The sequence below is a fragment of the Pantherophis guttatus genome, chromosome 18 (genome assembly GCF_059756535.1).
Source record: "Pantherophis guttatus breed Tessera chromosome 18, ASM5975653v1, whole genome shotgun sequence".
NCBI lineage: Eukaryota > Metazoa > Chordata > Lepidosauria > Squamata > Colubridae > Pantherophis > Pantherophis guttatus.
This window is the reverse complement of record NC_142080.1, coordinates 578995-598043: the sequence shown is the minus strand read 5'-3', so window position 1 is coordinate 598043 and position 19049 is coordinate 578995. Positions and strand designations below refer to the sequence as shown.

At 58.5% G+C, this 19049-nt stretch overlaps 1 protein-coding gene across 4 annotated transcripts; it reads right to left on the bottom strand.

Annotated features, from left to right (window-relative positions):
* Positions 1 to 440: 440 nt before the first annotated feature.
* On the bottom strand, positions 441 to 18683 carry PI4KB (phosphatidylinositol 4-kinase beta). 4 transcript variants are annotated; one of them, XM_060694240.2, is made up of 13 exons: positions 18505 to 18683; positions 16838 to 16959; positions 12463 to 13409; positions 8720 to 8764; positions 6477 to 6704; positions 5648 to 5875; positions 5391 to 5500; positions 4703 to 4807; positions 4140 to 4263; positions 3586 to 3851; positions 3243 to 3375; positions 2592 to 2712; positions 441 to 2041 (listed from the first exon to the last, which is right to left on the bottom strand). In XM_060694240.2, exons 3-13 carry the CDS (start codon positions 13378 to 13380, stop codon positions 1860 to 1862), a joined length of 2460 nt encoding a protein of 819 aa, XP_060550223.2. In that variant the 5' UTR covers positions 13381 to 13409; positions 16838 to 16959; positions 18505 to 18683; the 3' UTR covers positions 441 to 1859. The 4 variants fall into 4 exon arrangements, with proteins under 4 accessions (XP_060550223.2, XP_087736798.1, XP_087736797.1 ...); XM_087880672.1 differs by lacking the exon at positions 8720 to 8764; XM_087880671.1 differs by lacking the exons at positions 16838 to 16959; positions 18505 to 18683 and adding an exon at positions 15295 to 15361.
* Between the last annotated feature and the right edge of the window lie 366 nt (positions 18684 to 19049).

The window sequence follows — 19049 nt, the reverse complement described above, 5'->3', positions numbered from 1 at the left end:
ATAAATAATAAATAAAGCAGCCCATGGGGAGGGCTCTGCGTGGCCCTAACGTAGCAAAGGGTTTTTCCAAGGGCAACCAAGTTTTAAAGACCTCTTATTCTTGCAAAAAACAAACGCAACCCCACCCTCTCTTAACAGGAATTCTGACAACCACCTGCTGAAAATCGCTGCTTCTTCCCCCTTTTGGGTGTAAGTGCGGAGCTGTTTGTGCTTGTGTGTGCATTGGGGGGGAGGGGGCAGCCCAGAGGTAACAAACCCCAAAGGCCCAGATAAAAAGGGGGGAGGGCTGCCCTCCCTTCTTTCTCCCAGCTGTTTCCCACTTTAATGCTCACTCAGCAATCAACAGATTCTTTCCTTTAAAAAAAGGTGGGGCCAGTTTCAGGCATCAGGAATTGGGGGGGGGAGCGATGCGCACACACAAACACACAACAACCCTGGTACAGTGTGAAAAAAAGTTCATGTTGAGAAAGGGGAGGGAGACTGGGGGGGGGGGAAGACAGGAAAGCAGGCACCCCTGTCCCCTGGTATTCGGAACCTCCAGAGAATTCCAAAATCCGCTCTCGGGCTCACTTTGGGCCGCGGAGGACCAAATAAACAGTCACAATTTCAGCGAATCAAAGGACCAACAAAAGGGAGTCGGCCCCCCTCTGCACACACGCACACACACACAATCGCAAAGGAACCCCTCCCTGCAAGGACACCAGTCGTGCCTGACATTCATACTGCAAGCAGCTTTTGCATTTACCTTTCCCAGGAAGGGAGGGGGTCCTGCACGGGGGGGGAGAGACCCTGTCCCACAATGGCAACTGTGTGTGTGTGTGTGTGTGTGTGTGTCTGCCTGTAAGGAGACATGGCTCCTGGAAGAGGAAGGGGAGGGGGCTCCTGCTCCATTCCCAGAGAGGAAGCTGGTTTGGCCAAGGGAAAGCCTGGGAATCTTGGGGTCTTAAGCCCCCCCCCTCCAAAGGGAAGGACTTGGGACAGGCCCATTAAAGGGGGCGATGCTCCCCAGGGAATATTTGCAGACCTCTTAATTCCTGCAGCAGCCTGGGGGGGCGGGGGAGGGGGGGCTTGAAGCTCTCACCCATCAACTGCATTCCGTGCTCCCCCACTCAGCCCCATCCCTTGCCAGGCCAAACCCCATGGGAGGGGGAGGGGGAGATATCCTGCAAATGCCCCCACCCCCAATTCAAGGGAGGCTGGAGTTGTGCTTCAAGCAGTGAAGATTCGGGAGCTTTCGGGGGGGGGGGAAGAGAGATGCTTTGCACCCCCTCCTTGCATTCAACTGTCGGGGAGGAAAATGGGCAGAGTGGGGGGAGAGGGGATTTTCATTAGTGACACGAGGTACATACACACATTCACACAAACACATACACACACACACACTCTCGCGCCCTGTGTGAGTCCAGAGGTGGGGGAGCGCTCCCCAACTGCACGGGAGAAACGGAGCCCGAAACACCGAGGGGGGCCTCCCCCCTCCTGTTCCCAGTCCGTCTCCCCCCCGGGACCCCCGAAACACAGGTGAGGGGCTGGAAAGCAGGGGGACACGGAGGAGGAGAAGAGTTGTAATACTGAAATAAAAAAGATCCAAGAAGGGGGGCGACCCTCAGTTCTGTCCCTCCTCCGGAGGCGAATCTCGACAAGGTCCTTGCGCATGATCCTTCACATGGGGGGAGGGAGACACAATGCCCCCCTACCCCCATTTACAGTCCAAAGTCTCCCCGGGCTCCTCCGGCGGCTGCCTCTCTCTCCTTGCGGTGGTCCAGCCCAGCGGTGTCCATCCGGTCCATCCTGGACCCTGGGCTGGGAGGAGGACGGGGAGGACGGGAGAGCTGCCGGAGGGGAAGGTCCGGTTCTGGCTGTCACATGATGCCGTTGGTGAGGTACTGGAAGCCGTCGTAGAGCTTGGTGGTGAGCGAGCGCATGCTGCCGTCCACCAGCTGCTCGATCAGCACCTGCAGCTGCTCCTCCGTCATGTTCATGTGGAAGCGCTCCTTCAGGTTCCGGATAGTGCTGGAGCCGTGGAAGCAGGGAAGCTGGGAGCCTGCCAGGGGGAGGGGGGGAGAGGGGGGAGAGGGGGGGAGGGGCAGAGAGGTCAGGGGGTCTCAGACAACTTGCTGCAGGACAAGAGCTACACTCATATATCAAATGAATGGTGGAACAGAATCATTAAAGGACGCAAAAGGAGGAACAGAATGCAATGCGAATGGCAAAAAATTAAAATATTTTTAAATAATTAAACAGAATGGTTAAATTGTTCCATGGCAAGTTGCAAGCGGTTACAGGAGAGCAAAGCCAGAACTAAGATTCTCCACCCGAATATCCTCTCAAGAACTTTTCCCCTGCTCCTTCTGCCCCCCCCCCCCGTTATCTCCCGATTGTCCAATCCTATTTGAAAAAGACATTTTGGTACATCTCCCTGCGACGGTTGGGTAGATGGAGAGTGTTACCTTTCCTTCCCAGGTATTGCGGCCTCAGGGTGTCTCCGGAGGGCACGAAGATCTCTTCCCAAGGCCCCTTTCCCCCATAGTTCATGACAGACTGGCCTCTTGCAAAGGAGTAGAGACCACCCTCCCCTGAGGACCCCGGCCCACCTTGCTGCATGATCTCCACGATCTGCACCACCTTGTCCATGTGTTTGCGAGCGGCGATTAGGCCCTGCAGCATCAACATCTTGAAGTAGTTGAACATGTCTCCCCCAATGCCGCCCATCACCTGTGGGGAAGGAGGGAGGGAGGGGCGCATTGCAAGGCAGGAAGGGGACTGCCCGGAAGGACACCCCCCACCCCAGGAATTCACAAGGCTTTCAGAGAAAGGCTCCCCTCTGTTACAGGCAGCCCTCGGCTTACTTCAACAGAGCCCAAAATTTCTGTTGTTAACTGAGACATTTAAGTGAATTTCCCCCCATTTACAATTTCTTGCCACGGTTGTTAAGTGAATCACTGCAGCTGTTAAGTGAGGAACACATTTATTAAGCGAATCAGGCTTTCCCAATGCTTTGAGTAGGCCGCAAGTGTGACAAATGGTCATAATTCACTTTTTTCAATGCTGTTGTAACTTCGGTCACTAAATGGACTGTTGCAAGTCAAGGACTATCCGTGTAGGTAGTCCTTGATTTACGGCTGTAACGGAGCCAGCCCCTTACGATCGTAGAGCGGGACTCATGTGCCCACCCGTGATGCCCCGGAGTTGCCTCCCCATCGGGTTTCTCACACTTCGCTTCCCTTTGAGCGGTGCCAACTTACGTCCACAAACTCGGCGGTCAGTTTGAAGGCCGAGGTTTCGAAACCCAGATTACGGGGGGAGCTGGAGAGGATGAAGCCGAAGTCGATGTGGATGATGTGGCCATGCGCGTCCAGCAGGATGTTGCCATTGTGCCTGGGGTCAGAGGGAGGGAGGAGGAGGAGGAGGAGGAGAAAAAACGATCAGGTATTTTGGGTTTTTGCAAAAGAAGTCCCGTCTCTCCCCCTCGTGCCAGTGTTTTAATTTCTTTGAATTAAATATATCTCGGGCAGGAGATTTTCAAGGACCCTTGTTAAAGGCACTCAGTACATGCCCAGGAGCCAGAGCCGGCCCCTCCAGCCTCACCTGTCCTTCACCTGCAGCAGGTAGCAGACCAGGCAGTAGCCGGCACAGCTCTGCACGAAGTTGCGCTGGGCGGTGAGGAATCCCTCGGAGGTGAACTGGCCGTGCTCCTGCAGGAAGAAGTCCAGCAGGGAGAGCTGGGACTGCTTCTTCACCTGGTGGATGGAGACGGCGTTGACCACCGGCTCGATCATGCCGCTGTCGGCCGAGATGACCAGGATTTTGTAAGGCTTGATCCACAGAGGGACGCGCTCCTGCTCCCAGATGGCCTGCAAGGGGAGACCGGAGGGCTGGGCACAGAGGCCGAGGGGGGTGGGGGCAGTGCAATGGGGGATGGGATTTCTGCCCCCATCCCCCACCTAGTCTTAATTCTAAAGGCAGGTGGAGGAGACTGGAAGCCCCATCACATCTGGGGTGGAGACAAGACCCCCTCCAGCCTCCTCCTGTCTTTGCTTGCTTGCTTGTTTCCTCCCTCCCTCGTTTCTCCTTCCCTTTTTCCCTCCCTCCCTTTCTTTCCTTCCTTCCTTCCTCCCTTCCTTCCTGCCTCCCTCTCTTACCTGCAGCTGCTTGAGCACCTGGAAGGCCAGCAGCTCCTGCCGGAGGTCATCCCCACACTTCACGATCATGGAGAGGAGCCGCCAGTTGGGCAGGTGGCCGTAAGGGGAGCCCTCTCGGATCCGCCTGGGGGGAGCAAGGAAAGGCTGAGCCCACACTGGCCTCCGTTTGGGGGGTAAGTGGCCCTCCTCCAGGGAGACTCCACAATCCACCAGCCTGTCTGACCAGCCCAGGAGGCCCACAGATACGGCAGCTGCCCCTCCCGGCTTCATCAGCAAAGAGAAACGAGGGGCTGCCCTCCCCCTCCTTTGCCTTCTGCCGAGTCCATTTCTTAAGCCTGGAAAGTCCCTGGATTTTGCATTGGCTGCCCCACAAAGTCTTGCTTAAAGCAGAATTTTTCAACTTTAGCAACTTGAAGATGGGTGGACTTCAACTCCCAGAAATCTGTGCTGCCTGGGGAACTCTGGGAGTTGAAGTCCACCCACCTTAAGGAAGGTTTAAGGATCCCAGGAAGGGCTCACCTCAGAGGCCACAGAGAGCCCCCACCCCCCAGACCCATCCTCACCTCACTTTCTCCTGCCAGGGCTCCTTCAGGGCGACGGCCGAGGGGTCTTCGGGGTCCCTCTTGAAGGAGGTGGGCGTGTGGGCCAGCTGCTCGGAGAGACGCCGCCTGGGGAAGGGAACGCAGGTCAGCTCTGCTTCTGCCAGGGAGGAGGGCTGAATGGCCAGCCCCCTTCCGGCCCCTCTGGTGCCCACTTGCTAATTGGACAGACAGACAGACAGACGGACGTGGCTTTCGGGTTTTAAACCACTGCCAGAAGAATGGGAGGCATTCAGCTGCATCTTAAAACCCCTCCTGAAAATCCACAGTTCCCATCATCGACACCTCCTTCTAAAACCAGACTAAGTTCTTTTATCCTTACACATAAAGGCGAATATCTGTGTCCCAGGATAATGTCACAGAACTGAATCTGGATGGGTCATGAGGACCAGAGGTTTACTCTTCCGAGCTCTTGGGCTTGCCCTGGAGAAATTCCCCGAGGACGGGCTCCAGCCAGCACGAGTCCGAACGCTTGGACGGGTAAACCTCTGGTCCCGTTGACCAACCAGGATTTGATCTTGTTTGATTCTTCTTTTTTCCCTAGACCTGGGATCTAAGGCAGGATCAGCCAAAGGGGGCCTCCCTGTCTTATTCCTGCCCTCAATGTGCCACCTGGCCAGGGCCGAAGGCGGCTGATGCCCACGCTCTTCACCTGATGTCTCCCGCAGCGATGAAAACCGGCTCCTTGCTCTCCTGGCTGGTGATGCTGTCCACCGAGAATTGCGAGATGTTGTCGCAGCTGCTGGTGTGTAGCTCGGGCAGCTGGAGGGCAGAGGAAGCAGGGCCTGAGTGCCCGAGGGGGACGGTCCGGGATAGGAGCCAAGCACCGTCCCTCCGACCGACTCCCCTCCTTCCAGCTGCCTCTCCGTCCCTCCACTCCTGGCCCCCCTTCCAGCCCCGGCCGCTCACCTCCACCTGCAGCTCCCCAATGTCGTCCACAGACCAGGCCTCGTCGTCGTTGTCGTAGTTGGGCACGGTGGTGAAGCTGCTGGCGCGCTGCTCGTATGTGATGCCGCACTCGGGCAGGTTCTCCACCGAGCGGGTGCTGCGGATCCGGTTCTCGGGGATCCGGGCCGGGACGTTCGTGGTGTCGAAGTTTTCGCACTCAAGTACTTCCACGTAGATCAGGTAGGGAGCCTGCGGGGGTGGGGGGGAAGGGGAGGGGAGGTTTGTGTGTGTGTTGTGTGTGTGGAGAGGGGCGTCGGTCTGTGGATGAATGCTCTGCTCTTCTGGGACACCCCACTGCATGGAAATGGGGTGTCCTGGCCTACGTTGACACTTTGGGGGGCATGTACAGGCAGCCCTCAACTTAAGAACCTTCATTTAGTGACCGTTCAAGGTTACAACCCGGAAGAGAAGTGACCTGACGACCACTCCTCGGACTTACAACTGTTGTGACACCCCCACAGATGTGGGAGCAACATCGGGGCCTTTGGCGACAGCCCCCCCCCCTTTGCAGCAGTTGCCGAGTGTCCCACCATCGCCATCCAAGTCACTGGGGGAAGCCAGATTTGTTTAACGACCAAATGATCCACTTAACGGCTGCAGGGATTTATTTACTATGGCAAAATAGGTTCCCGAATTGGGCAGGTTTCAATTTAACGACCGCCCCACTCAGCCACAAAAATCCCGGCCCCCACTGTGGTCCTAAGCTGAGTCCCGCGTAGCCCCTGGAGCCTCCGGGGCTTCCCTTGGCCCTCGTCCCTCTCCCTCCACGGCCCCGCCGGCCCCGCCTCACCTTGTCCTTGGAGTTCAGGACCACTGCCTGGGTGTGGGGCACCCGCACCACGTGGTGGTCAAAGCCGGCGGTGGGCAGCCAGACGCGGGCGGGCAGCTTGTGGTTGAGCAGGGAGAGCTCGGAGATCAGCCTCTGCGTCTTCTGCTCCTTGGTGGGCAGCGTGGTCAGCCGCTTCCCGATGGCCATCAGCGACTTGATGAATTCCCGCTCGGGGGCCAGGCGGACGGGCTGCGTGGGGCGTTGGGGGGGGGCGGAGAGAAAAGAGAGAAGGTGAAGAGCCTGCGAAGAGCTCCCGCCTGGAGGTCCAGGGCTGCCGAGACCCTTTCAGTTGGAGGTCTTATTCTGCAGAGAGGGAGGGGGGGATGTTCTGCAGGAGCCGACTAGCTTGGCCAAAGGCTCAGCCACCATCTCTGGCTGTGGGGAGAAGCAGAGTGAACCCCCCTCCACCTTTGCAATGAACTCTGAGCTGAGCCCCCCTGCCGGAAGCCCAGACTTGAGGGGGGGGCTGTGGAACGACTCTCGGCAGGAGGAGAAAGAGCGCAAGGGGGGTGTTGGGCTAAAGGCTAGGCTGACCCTTGCGCTCTCAACGTGTGTCTGCAGGATGGGAACAGGGAGGCTCAAGCCCAGCCCTGCGCCCCGGGGGAGGATTCGCACCCTCCACCCATGCCTTTTCCCTGCAGGTCCCTCCATTTTCTCTCCCACTGAGACATGGGGTGACGTATCAGCATCCCTCCTCGAACAAAGCCAACCACGGGCATAAATCGAAGTCCCACCTGGGTGGAGCTGCCCAGCCCCCAAAAGGGGGGCGCCTTCTCCTTGACCTCTAAGCCAACGTAGGGCTTTGCTTCAGACTTTTGGCCAGGTGGGGGCACCGCTGAGCGTGGGAAAGCCCACTCGGTGACCAGGAGAGCAACCTGGGCTTCTGCCTTTCGGTGCCCTGCCACCAACACCTGGCCAGGCCCCAGGGACCCCCTGGGGCATCTCTGATGGGCCCTGGCAGACTGAGGCCCTGGGGCAGCTGCCACGTTTGTCCCTCCTGACCGCAAGAAGCTCGGGGAAAGGGTGAGGCTGGACGAGGCTACCCAGAAGGTGGGGAGCGACGAAAACTGTGGAGCCTAGGAGAGCTATGCCAAAAATCAGGGGCAGCTCTCCAAACCTCCCCCCTCCTCATAAAACCTCCCACTCCCATCCAAGCAGTTTATTAACATTGATTTATATGAGCATCAACCTGACGGCCACCCGGGAAAGGACGAGAACTAATTTTACGCAGAAGGAGAAGCTGCTGATTTGGGGGTGGGGGTCAGGATTGTGGCTGAAACCCCTTGCCAAGCCCCCCCCATTGATTTTTCTCCCCGTTTACCAGTCTCGCCCTGCGACCCGTCTCATGACGGAGGGGGGAAAGTAGAGGTTTGCAGAAGGAAAATCAAATCTTGATTGGCACGAGCAAAATTTCAGCAGAAAGAAAAAAAAAAAAAAAAAAGCAAAACCCAATTCTTAATCTGAGGCAGCAAAGGAAGAGCCGAACATTCGCACCAGACCCAGGACATGCTAAATCAAAACGAATCTCGGGCCCCCAAAAACAGCATTTCCTCTTTTTTTCCGGACGGAGTTACGGAGCTTCTGCAGCCTCCAAGGCAGGTCGGTCGTGGGAACGGAGGAAACTTTTGCAAACTTTTGGAACTTTGCAAGATAAGGAAGATCACGCAGGGGGAATTACGGGGGCACTGCGAGGGTTGCATGTCTGAAGACCGGTCATTAAGTCCCTTTCTTCATTGTAACTTCCAATGTGAAGTGCTGGGGGGGGGAGGGGGTGTCCCTCCACCCCTTAAAAGCCTTTCGGGGGTTGGCTGTGGCAGAAGCAGCTGAGGCGTTTTGGAGAAAGCGGTCAGATGTGCTTTGGCCATGCAGAATTTACCGCTCTTAAGATCCTGGCATGCACATGACGGTGGCGTGTTTTTTTCAAGTGTGTGTGTGGGGGGGTGGCGGCTGGAAGATGAGAGAGGCACAGCCCCCAATGCTCCACCCCAGCAGTGCAGGATCTCACTTGCAAAGGGGGGGGGAGGAGGAGGAGCGTGTGGGGGGGGGAGACCTTGTGATGCCAAGGCTAATCAGGACGGTCACGAGAGAGGAAATGCTGCTGGGGGGAGGAGGAAGGGGGGCTGAGTGGGGTCACAAGGGGGGGGAGAGAGGGGAAGACAGGAAAGAGGCAGGCACCCGGGTTGAGTGGGGCGGGGGGCACTTACGGAACAAAATGATCTATCGAGACTTTCGGAGCTCGATGACAGTCCCTGGGAAATGAATGAGAGGGGGGGAGGGGGGATGAATTTCCGGGGGGGAGGGAGGAGGGGTGGGGGGGGAGGAAAGGTGAGGAGAGAAAAGGTGAGTATTTAAAAAAATCAGCTCTTCATACGTGCCTCCCACCCCCATCCTGTCCCCCCACCCCAACCGAAGAAACGGGGATTGCTCCCTTAGAGTTGGGGACCTGCCAGGGAACGGCAGCCTCTCTGGGGCCTATAAAAAGCTAGACTGCCCCTGGACAGGGAAGCTCCACTGGCTCTGATGGAGGGCCAGATCTCAAGTTAGGTTAGGGGCTCTTCTGCAATCTTCATGGCCCTCCGTTGGGGAGAAGCAGGGAAGAAGCAAGGGGGGGGGCTTGGGAGCCGTGGGGCAGATGTGGGGCCCAAGGGGGGGAGAGATGCAAAACGCCAGGAGGAGGGAGGAGGAGTGCCTGCAGGGGGGGGTCTTGGCTGGCCTTAAACAAAGTAAGCTTTGAGTGAGGGACCACCAGGAGATCCACGGGGGGAGGGGGGGCAGGGGGTACCGAGAGGCCTTTGGAAAGCAGCATCCAAGTCAACCCCCCCCCCTCGCCCACTGCAACCTTGGCTGAAAAAGTCCCAGGAAGGAAAGTCGCAGCCCCCCCCTCCATCCCCCCTCCCACTTTCCCCACCAGGAGCAGGAGCAATGGGGGCCTTGCGGGAAGCAGTTGCAACACTTCCTCCAAAGTGCCACGTTTTCGGTTGAGCTGCAACTTGACAGGTGAGGGAAGTGAGGAACTAAAAACAGCCCTCTGGACTCTGCCCCACCTCAGGCTCTTGGGGGGGGGGCTCTCCAGGTGCCTCCAGACTCCCCTCCCAGAGGTGGTGGGGGCTTCCCCTCCAGTGACTCAGACCTGACCCCAACCCAGAGGTGTCAGACTCCAGCAAACTTATCAAAATGAAGAATACTTTAAAAGAAGGAAGGAAGGAAGGAAGGAAGGAAGGAAGGAAGGAAGGAAGGAAGGAAGGAAGGAAGGAAGGAAGGAAGGAAGGAAGGAAGGAAGGAAAGAAGAAAGGAAGGAAGGAAGGAAGGAAGATACGAAGGGAGGGAGGGAGAAGGGAGGGAGGAAGGAATAGAGAAGGATAGGAAGGAGGGAGGAAAGAAGGAAGGAAGGAAAATAAGAAATGGAGGGAGGGAGAAAGGGAAGAAATAGGCAGAGGAGGGAGAGAGGAAGGAATAGGGAAGAAAGGAAGGAAGGAAGGTAGAGACAATCCATGTTTTTAAATTCTTATTTTCTCTTTGACTTTTTTTTTACTATTTACGTCTTATTCTCTCAGGAAAACCACCTAACCTTCCAGCCTTCTTCGCTCTGCCAACTGCCGGAGGGGCAGGATTCCAAACCCCATCCTCCCGAGCTGACTCAGCCCCATGCCAACGCTGCCCTCCTGAGGCTGACCTCTCACCCATCCCTCGAGGACAGACGCCGCCGCTGCCCTCCAAGCAAACAGGAAGTGGCTGCCGTGGGGCAGAGGCCCTCCCGCCCCACGCGGCTCCCTCTGACTCAGCCTCCGCCGTGCCCTGCCGTCCCTCGGCCGCCCCTGCCAGCAACACGTTTTCGGCTGCCAAAGGTTACCTGTGGGTGTGAACAGGGGAGACGCCGGGCACATTTCGTCCCAGGAGTGGAACAGGCGTGGCTTCGATCGGGGGGGGGGCATCCTCCTGCTGCTTGGGGGCTCCCCAAAGGGCAAGGAGGACCAAAGGAGCCTGGATTGCTCAGCAGACTAATGCATTGTAATTTAACTCCAGCTGTCTGCAATTACTGTAAGTTCGAATCTCACCAGGCTCAAGGTTGACTCAGCCTTCCATCCTTTCTAAGGTGGGTAAATTGAGGACCCGGATTGTGGGGGCAATAAGCTGACTTTGTATAAAATATACAAAAGGATGAAGGCTATTGCTGAGCACATTGTAAGCCCCCCTGAGTCTCCGGAGAAGGGCGGCATATAAATAATTTTTTTTTAAAAAAGCAACCCTTGGATCATATTCTGAGACATCGTTCCAATGAAACGAGCGTCTGCCTCTCGGCCTAGCCTACCTTACAGGGTTGTTCTGGTTATCAGAAGGGGGGAGAGAGAGAGAGAGAGAGAGAGACCTGTTTTCTAAGAGGATTTTTTCCCCCTTTCCATCCAGTCCAGTTTTTAATCCTTTCCTTCCTTGGCTACGGAAAGTGGCAGGAGGGCCTTAAGTCAAGCGAAAAGGCCTTTGGGGTCCCCCGGACGGTGACTCTGGGCCGGACCGAGCCTTGAAGTGGCCGGACAGCAGCAGCAGCAGCAGCAGGCGGGCACGGTGGCCAGGCCCCGGGAGGGGGTGCCAAGGCGGCCTGGGCTGAATGGAGCTGGTGTCCATCATGAACAGGCACGCCGGTTCCCAGTTGGCACCCAGCAGCCTCCCGGCCTCCGGCTCTCTAGCGGCCCATTGTGCTCGGCCCAACAATGAACTGGCTGGGAGTTCAACAGGGAGGGCGCGGGGGGGGGGGGCAAGGAGAGCCAGCTGAAGACTGGCGTGTGCATCAGGAGACTGAGCCCTCGGCGGCTCCGGCGTGACCAGCAGTCTTGCAGGGTGAAGAAAACGGGGCTCGAGGGGGTCCCCGCTTGGCGTTAGGCAGCAAAGCCTGTCCTGACCGCTGGCGGCTCAGCCTAGCCTGCCTTACAGGGCTGTTGTGAGGCAGGCAGGACTGGAGGCCTGGGTATCAGAAGGAGGGAGGGAGGGAGGGAGAAACGACACTTTAAAAAAAATTGGTTTCCAGAAACCAGCTAGAACCAGCTAGACCAATTCAGAGGTTTCCCCTTAACAGAGCTGGAAGGGACCGTGGAGGTCATCTAGTCCACCCCACTGCACAAGCAGGAGTTCACAGACCATCTCAGGCAAATGGCTGCCCAACCTCCTCTTCTTCCTTCTCCTCCTTCTTCCTCTCCCCTAGGAAGGCCTTCTCCCCCACCCACCCCCCAAGCTCCCCTCTGGGGAGACGTTGATCCCTGGCATCAAATATTCACCTGAAGTTCCACCCGGGGCCGTTTCTCCGGCTCTCACGAGAGACCCAGAAAGCAGGTCAGCTCCCCGGTTACACGGAGGGCCCCCAAGGCCAGAGGGACACTCCAGGCCCCCACGGAAATACCCCCACTGGCTTTGGGGCACCGGCACTCCCCAGCTGGCAAATGTTTATCTTATTATTTTCATTTATGTGTTCGGTTTTTACACTGTCCAAGAAATCTCCCCTCTAAGGTGACCCTGCTTTCTGCTGGGACCCACAAGGAAACGACAGAGGGGGCAGGATTCTCCTTCCAGACTGCGACAGCAACAAGGAAACACACCGCAGCGTCCAGTTTAATGGGGGACTGTGGACACAAAGGAAGTCAAGAGAAGACGGACCCACAGCTTCCCTTCAGACTGGTGCAAGCACACCCTCTCCGCCAAGCCTGAGCCCCCCACGCACACAAATGACTCTCGGGAGGAACCAGGCCCTACCGAAGCAGGAAAGGCAAGAAATGGGGGTCCACACACAGCAGTGGACCCCTGGGCAGGTTCCACCTGCGACCCACAGCCACCATGACCGATTCCCACCACAAATCCCCATCAGCATCCCGAAGACGAGGGAAGGGCCCCCACACCCCATCCCCCCACGCCCCACCCCCCGCCCGAGAAGGAAGCCGAGCCGGGCCCCGGAGGGCATTACCTCGTCCTCGCTCTCCACCTTGGGGTTGCTGGCGGTGCGCTTGAGGTTGCTGCCCAGGCTGATGCTGACGGTGGCGTCCGACTTGGAGCGCTGGTGAGTCCGCTTGGTGGGGGAGAGCCCGGCCTCGGGGGCCGGCACCAGGGGGGGCAGCTCCCTCTTCCGGGCGGCCGGCTTGAGCTCGTCGGACAGGATGAGCTTGCGCAGCTTGGTGCCGCGCGAGTGGCGCTGGGTGGAGATGTGCATGTCGGAGGAGTAGGCGCCCAGCAGGAGGGCGCACTGGAGGGAGAAGTTGATGCTCTGCCGGCAGCGGTGCACGATGTAGGGCTTGATGGCGTCGCCCACGTCCTCGTCCATGTGGATGTACATGTTGAGCAGCTGCGGCAGGTAGAAGTCCACCTCCTCGTGGCGGAAGCAGAAGAGGCGGTTCCCGATGTAGGCCTGCACGCCGGGCTCCTTGGAGTTGTAGAGGTACGAGATGGCCATGGAGATGTCGAAGAGCTTGGACTCGAAGAGCCGCAGGAGCCACGACTGCTTGGCCGAGTTGTTTTTCTGGCGCCGACGGACGCCCTTCACGGAGTTCGGGGGGTGCTCGTCCTCCTCCCAGATCTTCTCGGGGGGGTCGTCCAGACACTTGATCTCACAGCACTCGCCGTTCAGCCCCGGCCAGCGGCTCCCTCCCTTCCTGTCCTTGGCCCGGATGGACCCGTCCGGCGAGACGCAGTGCATCGACTTGACCTTCTCCAGAACTTCCTCGCAGGCCTTCTTGGCCACCTCGGGGTCGATCACGGCCAGCTCGCCCAGCCCTTCTGTGATGACCCCGAGGGCCGGCCCACCACCGTCTCCCTGGGGGGACACGGTGGCCGAGGTCTCCGCTGGCGTCTCCTCTCCCGGAGGGGGGTCTGCGGCAGAGTGACTCATGTCCACGGTGGGCCTGTCCTCTTTCACAGCTGGAAAACAGGAGAAGGTTCCTCTTTTTTTAAGGGCTTCAAACAAAGACCAAAATCCACTTTTGCCACCCAGAGTTAGGAGGGATCGCCGGATTTCCTGATTTTTCTCAGGACAACCAGGCAGCGGCTGACTTTGTAACTTCACCCTGATCATTTTTCGAAGAAAGAATGGCAAAACGCCACTGCTGGGCCATCTAGAAGAAATCTTAACTCCTCTTGGGGACCAAAAGTTCTCTCCAACCGTGGCCACTTTGTGGGCTTCAAGACCTGCAGGCTGAGGAATTCTGGGAGTTGAAGTCCACAAGTCTTAAAGTGGCCACGGTTGGAGACGCCCTCCTAGAAAGCAAATTCACATTCGCTCAGAAAATATAAATGAACCAAAATCTCCATCCTGGCCTGGGACAGACTCAGCTCTTAAGGCCAGGTCTTAACGGGGCCTGAGAGCACCGGAGGGCAGGTCTCCGGGCCAGAGCTGAAGCCCAAAAAAAGGTTCCTTTTCCCCAACTGGCTCCCAATTAGAAGCCAGAAAACACTTGAAGTGGGGCAGGCAGGCAGGCAGGAAGTGAATGAGAAGAAAGGAAGGAAAGAAGGAAGGAAGGAAGGAAGGAAGGAAGGAAGGAAGGAAGGAAGGAAGGAAGGAAGGAAGGAAGGAAGGAAGGAAGGAAGGAAAGGAGGATAGGAAGGAAGGACAATTTCAGAAACAATGGCAGGAGGACAATTACAAAGGACGGAATTTGGCAGGACTTTACAAACAGAGAAAGGATTCTCCAAGATCCAGAAAGGGTGGGAGATGGAGGGGCGAAGGCCCTCACTGCCAGGGACTCTGCGAAAAACAGGGACCTTCACCCAAGCAGGCTCCCCTGGGGACCCTCTCCAAGAGGAGGGGGCTTCTGCATTGGAAAGACGGGTCAGAGCTGCACTGCAACGGAGCAAAGCTCATCAGTTAAAATAGATGCTCTATTTAAAGTGATTAAAGCATCATCCTCTTAAGCGCATCCGAGGAGCCTCTTCTGAGCCTTTGCCAAGACCCCAAACTGGGCCAACCCCAAGGCAGGCCCACACCCTCCGCCGAGGTGCAGGAGCCCTACGGAAGAAAGCCTTTGGATCCAACCAGAGCCAACCTGGCTTAGTCCCTCCGAGACCCTCGCCTGCCACGGCTCCCGTCCTGGGATTAAGCCCCACTGGCCGCCTCTCATCCCGCTCTTCGCTGAAAGGAGCCCCTCCTGCCAAGCCCAAGCGGGCCGGCTGGCTGGCGGATCACAAGGTCGGTCGGAAATTACAGGCCTCCCCGCTAATCGGAGGGCAAAGTTGAGTCCGCAGCAAATTCCCGGCTTATCGGCTGGCTCCTTTCTACGCAAAGCAAGCGGCTCTTCTCTCCAGCGATTCTGCCTCCGGACACACACGCACACACCGAGGGAAGGAAAGAGAAAGACGTGGGGGTTTTAACAAAAGGGAAAATCTATTTCATCCACTGGGGAATTTTTTTTTTTTGCAAGTTTCTAAAGCTGCCGTCCGGTCCCCCCCCCCCAAACCGATCCGCCAACTGAGGTCCCTCCCCACCGTCCAAAATGCAGGTGCCTTTTTTCCAAAGGTGAGTCTCTTAGGGCTGAGATGCAAGTCAGGGGCGGGGCCCCTCTGGTCCCCCCACCCCACCCAGGGTGCCCCCCTCCCCCAAAGGAATGTCATAAACAAACGGCCCAAAGAAACCGGAGCTCAGCAGCTGCAGGTCCAGCAGAATTTCCATCTGGGTGGGACGATCGATTGGCCGAGTCCAAGTCCAGTCCTGCACAGACGGCCACCCGATGCTCTCTCTCCACCCTGCTTACAGGTAGAGTGCCCCCAAACAGAGAGGTTCCACTCCACCCCAAGTAAAAATTTCATGCACCTCCAGCCTTTTTTTCTTTTTAACCCGCGAGCTCCTCTCCCAAGTTCATCACACGTTGCAGGGAAGGCTGTCAGCCTACGCAGGCGCCCCCCTCGCTCACACATCTGCAGACATCTGGTTCCCATTACGGGGCCTGCCTTTTCCCCGTGCTCAGCACTTGGCGGATTTCACGTACGCCCTTCGCCCCCCCCCACCCCCCAAAAAAGACCAAGCATACAGCCATCCTCAAGTTGCGCCCACCATGCGCGAAGGGTCCCTTGCTCCGTGTCAAACCCTCATTTCAAGGGCTGGTTTGGGGATTTGGGAGGGGCGGTGGGGGGGGGGTAAAGAGAGGATCAGGGCTGTAGCTCAGATTAACAATGCAGTTGGTGGAAAACGAAACAAACACACTTTCTCTTTGAACAACAAACAGCCGCATAAAACAAACTTGCTCACAGTCCTACAACCATCATCCTCGTCATCCTCAAGGTGCATCCTTCTTCTGCCCTCTTACTTCCCCTGTGCATCCACCTCAGGTTTCTAGCCCTCATGGTTTGCCTCTTTCTTCTTCCTTTTGGTTCCCTACTCCACCTCTTGGTTGCGGCCTCTTCCTCCCAAATTAGCAATTCCAAGGAGAAGGTGCCACTCCAAAGGAGGCCCCGTGCCCAGCGGATGCCAGCCTGCCCAGGTAGGGCAGAAGACGGAGGTCCTCTCCTCCGTGAGAACAGCCTAGGTTGGAAGTGTTTTCCTGACTTGGCCTGGGCCCCCGACTCACTGAGGCTACAGAGCACGGAATCGGAAGCGCAGCCTTCCACAATCCCCACCCCAGCTGGGCAAGATGGGTCCAAGGCTAGATTCGCACCCGGCTGAACTTCTGCTCCATCCAATTCCTCCCCAGGGATCTTCTGGACCAGATCCCAGGTGTGGCCGAGATCAGGCGGTTGCTCAGTCTCACACCACAGGAGATGCACCACATCCTGGCACCCATTAAAGGAAGGATCCAAGCCACGGCTCTTCACCCCTCTCCTTGGGAGGGGCAGCTGAACCCTCAGCCGCTCGGAAGGAAGGAAGGGGGAAGCTGCCTTCTCTTTACCAGGCAGAAAAAGGCGAGTCCAAACAGGCTGTGCGGTTGCTGAGTCACACCGGCTCAGATTCTCCCAGGGCCTCTGCCAGCCCGTGTGTCACCCACAGACACGCGTGTGGGAAAACCACTTGGCTGGGCACACCACAGGTTGTGGGGGAGGGGCATTCCCTCTGCACCCCACCTGTCTGAAATAGCCACCCTGGCTCATCCCGGGTGCATAGCAACCGCTGGGCTTCTCCGCCCTGCTCTTTGCTCTCAGCTGAGCTGGTTGTGCAAACGCAGCCTCTGCGGCTCGCAAACCACAATTCATGGCCACAAACTCAGCTGACATGCTGGAAAGCCCAGTGGAAGGGATGATGCCCAAGCCAGGCCAAAGTGGAAATTCCTGCTGGCTGCCACTCAGGGAGGCCGTCAACTTTAAACTTAATTCACTATTTTAAGAAGGACGCATCCAAGAGAGGCAGTAAAGCCGTCACTTGCCTGTTTCATTTCTATCTTCTGGGCCCTGCTGCCCGGTTCAGATGCGCCTCCACAGCACCGGTTGAGTCGGCCATCTTCAGAGGAGGACTCGCCAAGGGATTCGGCCCGATGACTCTTCCCAGCTGTCGGGGAGAGGAGAAAAGGAGAGGCTCATCAGGAGAAAAACGGGGGTCTCGGGTGGTCGCTCAGCTGCTTGGAACTCAGCCTCAGCCCCAGTCCCACCCCTCCTTCCACTGATTTTTGGCAGGCGCCCTGTAACTGGAGATCCCTCTTGAAAAGCAAAAATCCTGGAAGGACATTTGGCGCACGCAACTTGCAAAGGGACCCCCCCCCTCCTTTCTGCTTCCCTTTGGCAAAGCAGCTGGTCCGGCTTCCAGAGCCAAATCCAAGCCGGCGCCCATTCGCACAACCCGATTCCACGCTTCCAGATGAAAAACCCGGGAGGATGTTCACAGCGGACACCATCGAGGAGACGCAAGCTCCCTTTTGAGTGGGGGATCCCTTTGGGATCCAGCCGCTCGCTCACCTGGCCAACTGGCTCCCCGCACCTGTCTGGCCGGGCAGCATCCGAGAGGCTGCCTCCACCCCCAAGAAGCCAATTTGCACCTTTATAAAAGCCGGGATTATAATTAAGGCTGCTTTAAACACACTCCCCAAACTTGCTTTGCGGCAAAACTCAAGACGCCGAATCTCACAGGACGTCCCGGCGTTCATGCAAAATACTGGCAGAAACGAGGACGCCGATGGGAATGACCGTCGCCACCACCACGGGGGTCTCCAGAGCAGCCCCTCAAAAGGAACAGCCCCAAGGTTGCTCAGCTTTGGCCCCCGGGATTCAATTCCCAGGATTCCCCGTCCTGCCCCAATCTCCCCCCCCCCCTTGCAGGGACGGACCTCTGCCTGCAAGACCCCAAGGAGGGGGGGAGACCCCACCCCCAGAACTAGGGGACCAGGCTTCCCAGCGGGAGGACTCCAGAGCCCATGCTGCGCAGGCTGGGGGATTCTGGGAGCGGAAGTCCAGGCGTCCAACCGGTCACCTGCGCATCGCTCCGGGCGCCCCGGGGAAGCCAGGAAGCGGCTGATGGGCTTGCGGGTGGCCGAGCAGGGCAGCTCTTGCAGGGGAGGAAGCGGCGCCTCTTCCGCCCGCAGCGCTTTTGCAACAGACCCTGCAGGAGCCGCCACCCCCCCCACCCCCCACCCCCCCACCCAGCGCCTGCAACCCTGGGGTCCCGGGGGGGTCCCGAGGGGGGGGAGAAGCGGCCAAAGGGAGGGGAGGGGAGGGGGAGACTTTGGGGGGGAGGGGCAAAGGCTTCCAGGCCGTCGGAGGGGGGGAGGGGGGAGGGAAAGGGGGGGAGGGGGGGCTTTGCAGAAAGTGGGGGGGCGTATCCGCTCCAGGTGCCCCCCACCCCCTTTGCAGGGTCTTTGGGGGGGAGCAGAGAAGGGCGGGAGGGGCCCAAAGACCCCAGCAGGGACTCCAGCTGGCGGGACTACAACCCCCATCATCCCCTACCAAACGCCACCCCTCCCCCCCCGCCCTGCAGGGACGCGCCTGCCTGCCCCCCCCCCCGAGGTTTTAGGGAGGGCGACGCCCCCTCCCCCTCTGCCCCGGAGGAACCAAGCGCCCCGGCGGGCGGACTCCAAAGCCCATCGCCCCCCGCCGCACTCACCGCGCCGCCGCCGCCGCCGCCTCTGCCGGGCCCAGCCGGGGCTGCCCGCGCGGCGCCTGAGGGTCCTTCGCGGGGAAAGGGCGGGGCGGGGCCAAGGGGGCGGTGGGGGCCGAGAGAGAGGGGGGGGGCTCCGCTTCCTTCGGGGGTCCCGCTCGTCGCCCCCCCACCGAGTCCTGCGAGGCCCCGCGCGAAGAGGCGGCGGAGGGGTGGCCGCGGCGGTGCCTGAACGGGAGGACCAAGCAGAGCGCATGCGCGGAAGCTCTCAGCCCCCCCCCACTCCCGGGAGTGGAGAGAGGGAGCGGCGTTTGTGCGCAAGCGCGGGCGCGAAGGGGCTCAGCCTTCTCCGCCTCCGGGCTGGGGAGCCTCGCGCGTGTCTGTCTGCGCTCGCGTGGAAAGGCGCCCTTTGCTCCCTGCGCCCACGCAGCCCCCGGGGACGGCCTCGCTGGGCCCGCATGCAAGATGCGCTTCAAAGTGCAATAGCCCAGGAATTAATTCTCCCCCCCCAAAAAAAATATAGTTGGGGGCGCAGCTGGAAAGGGGGCGCT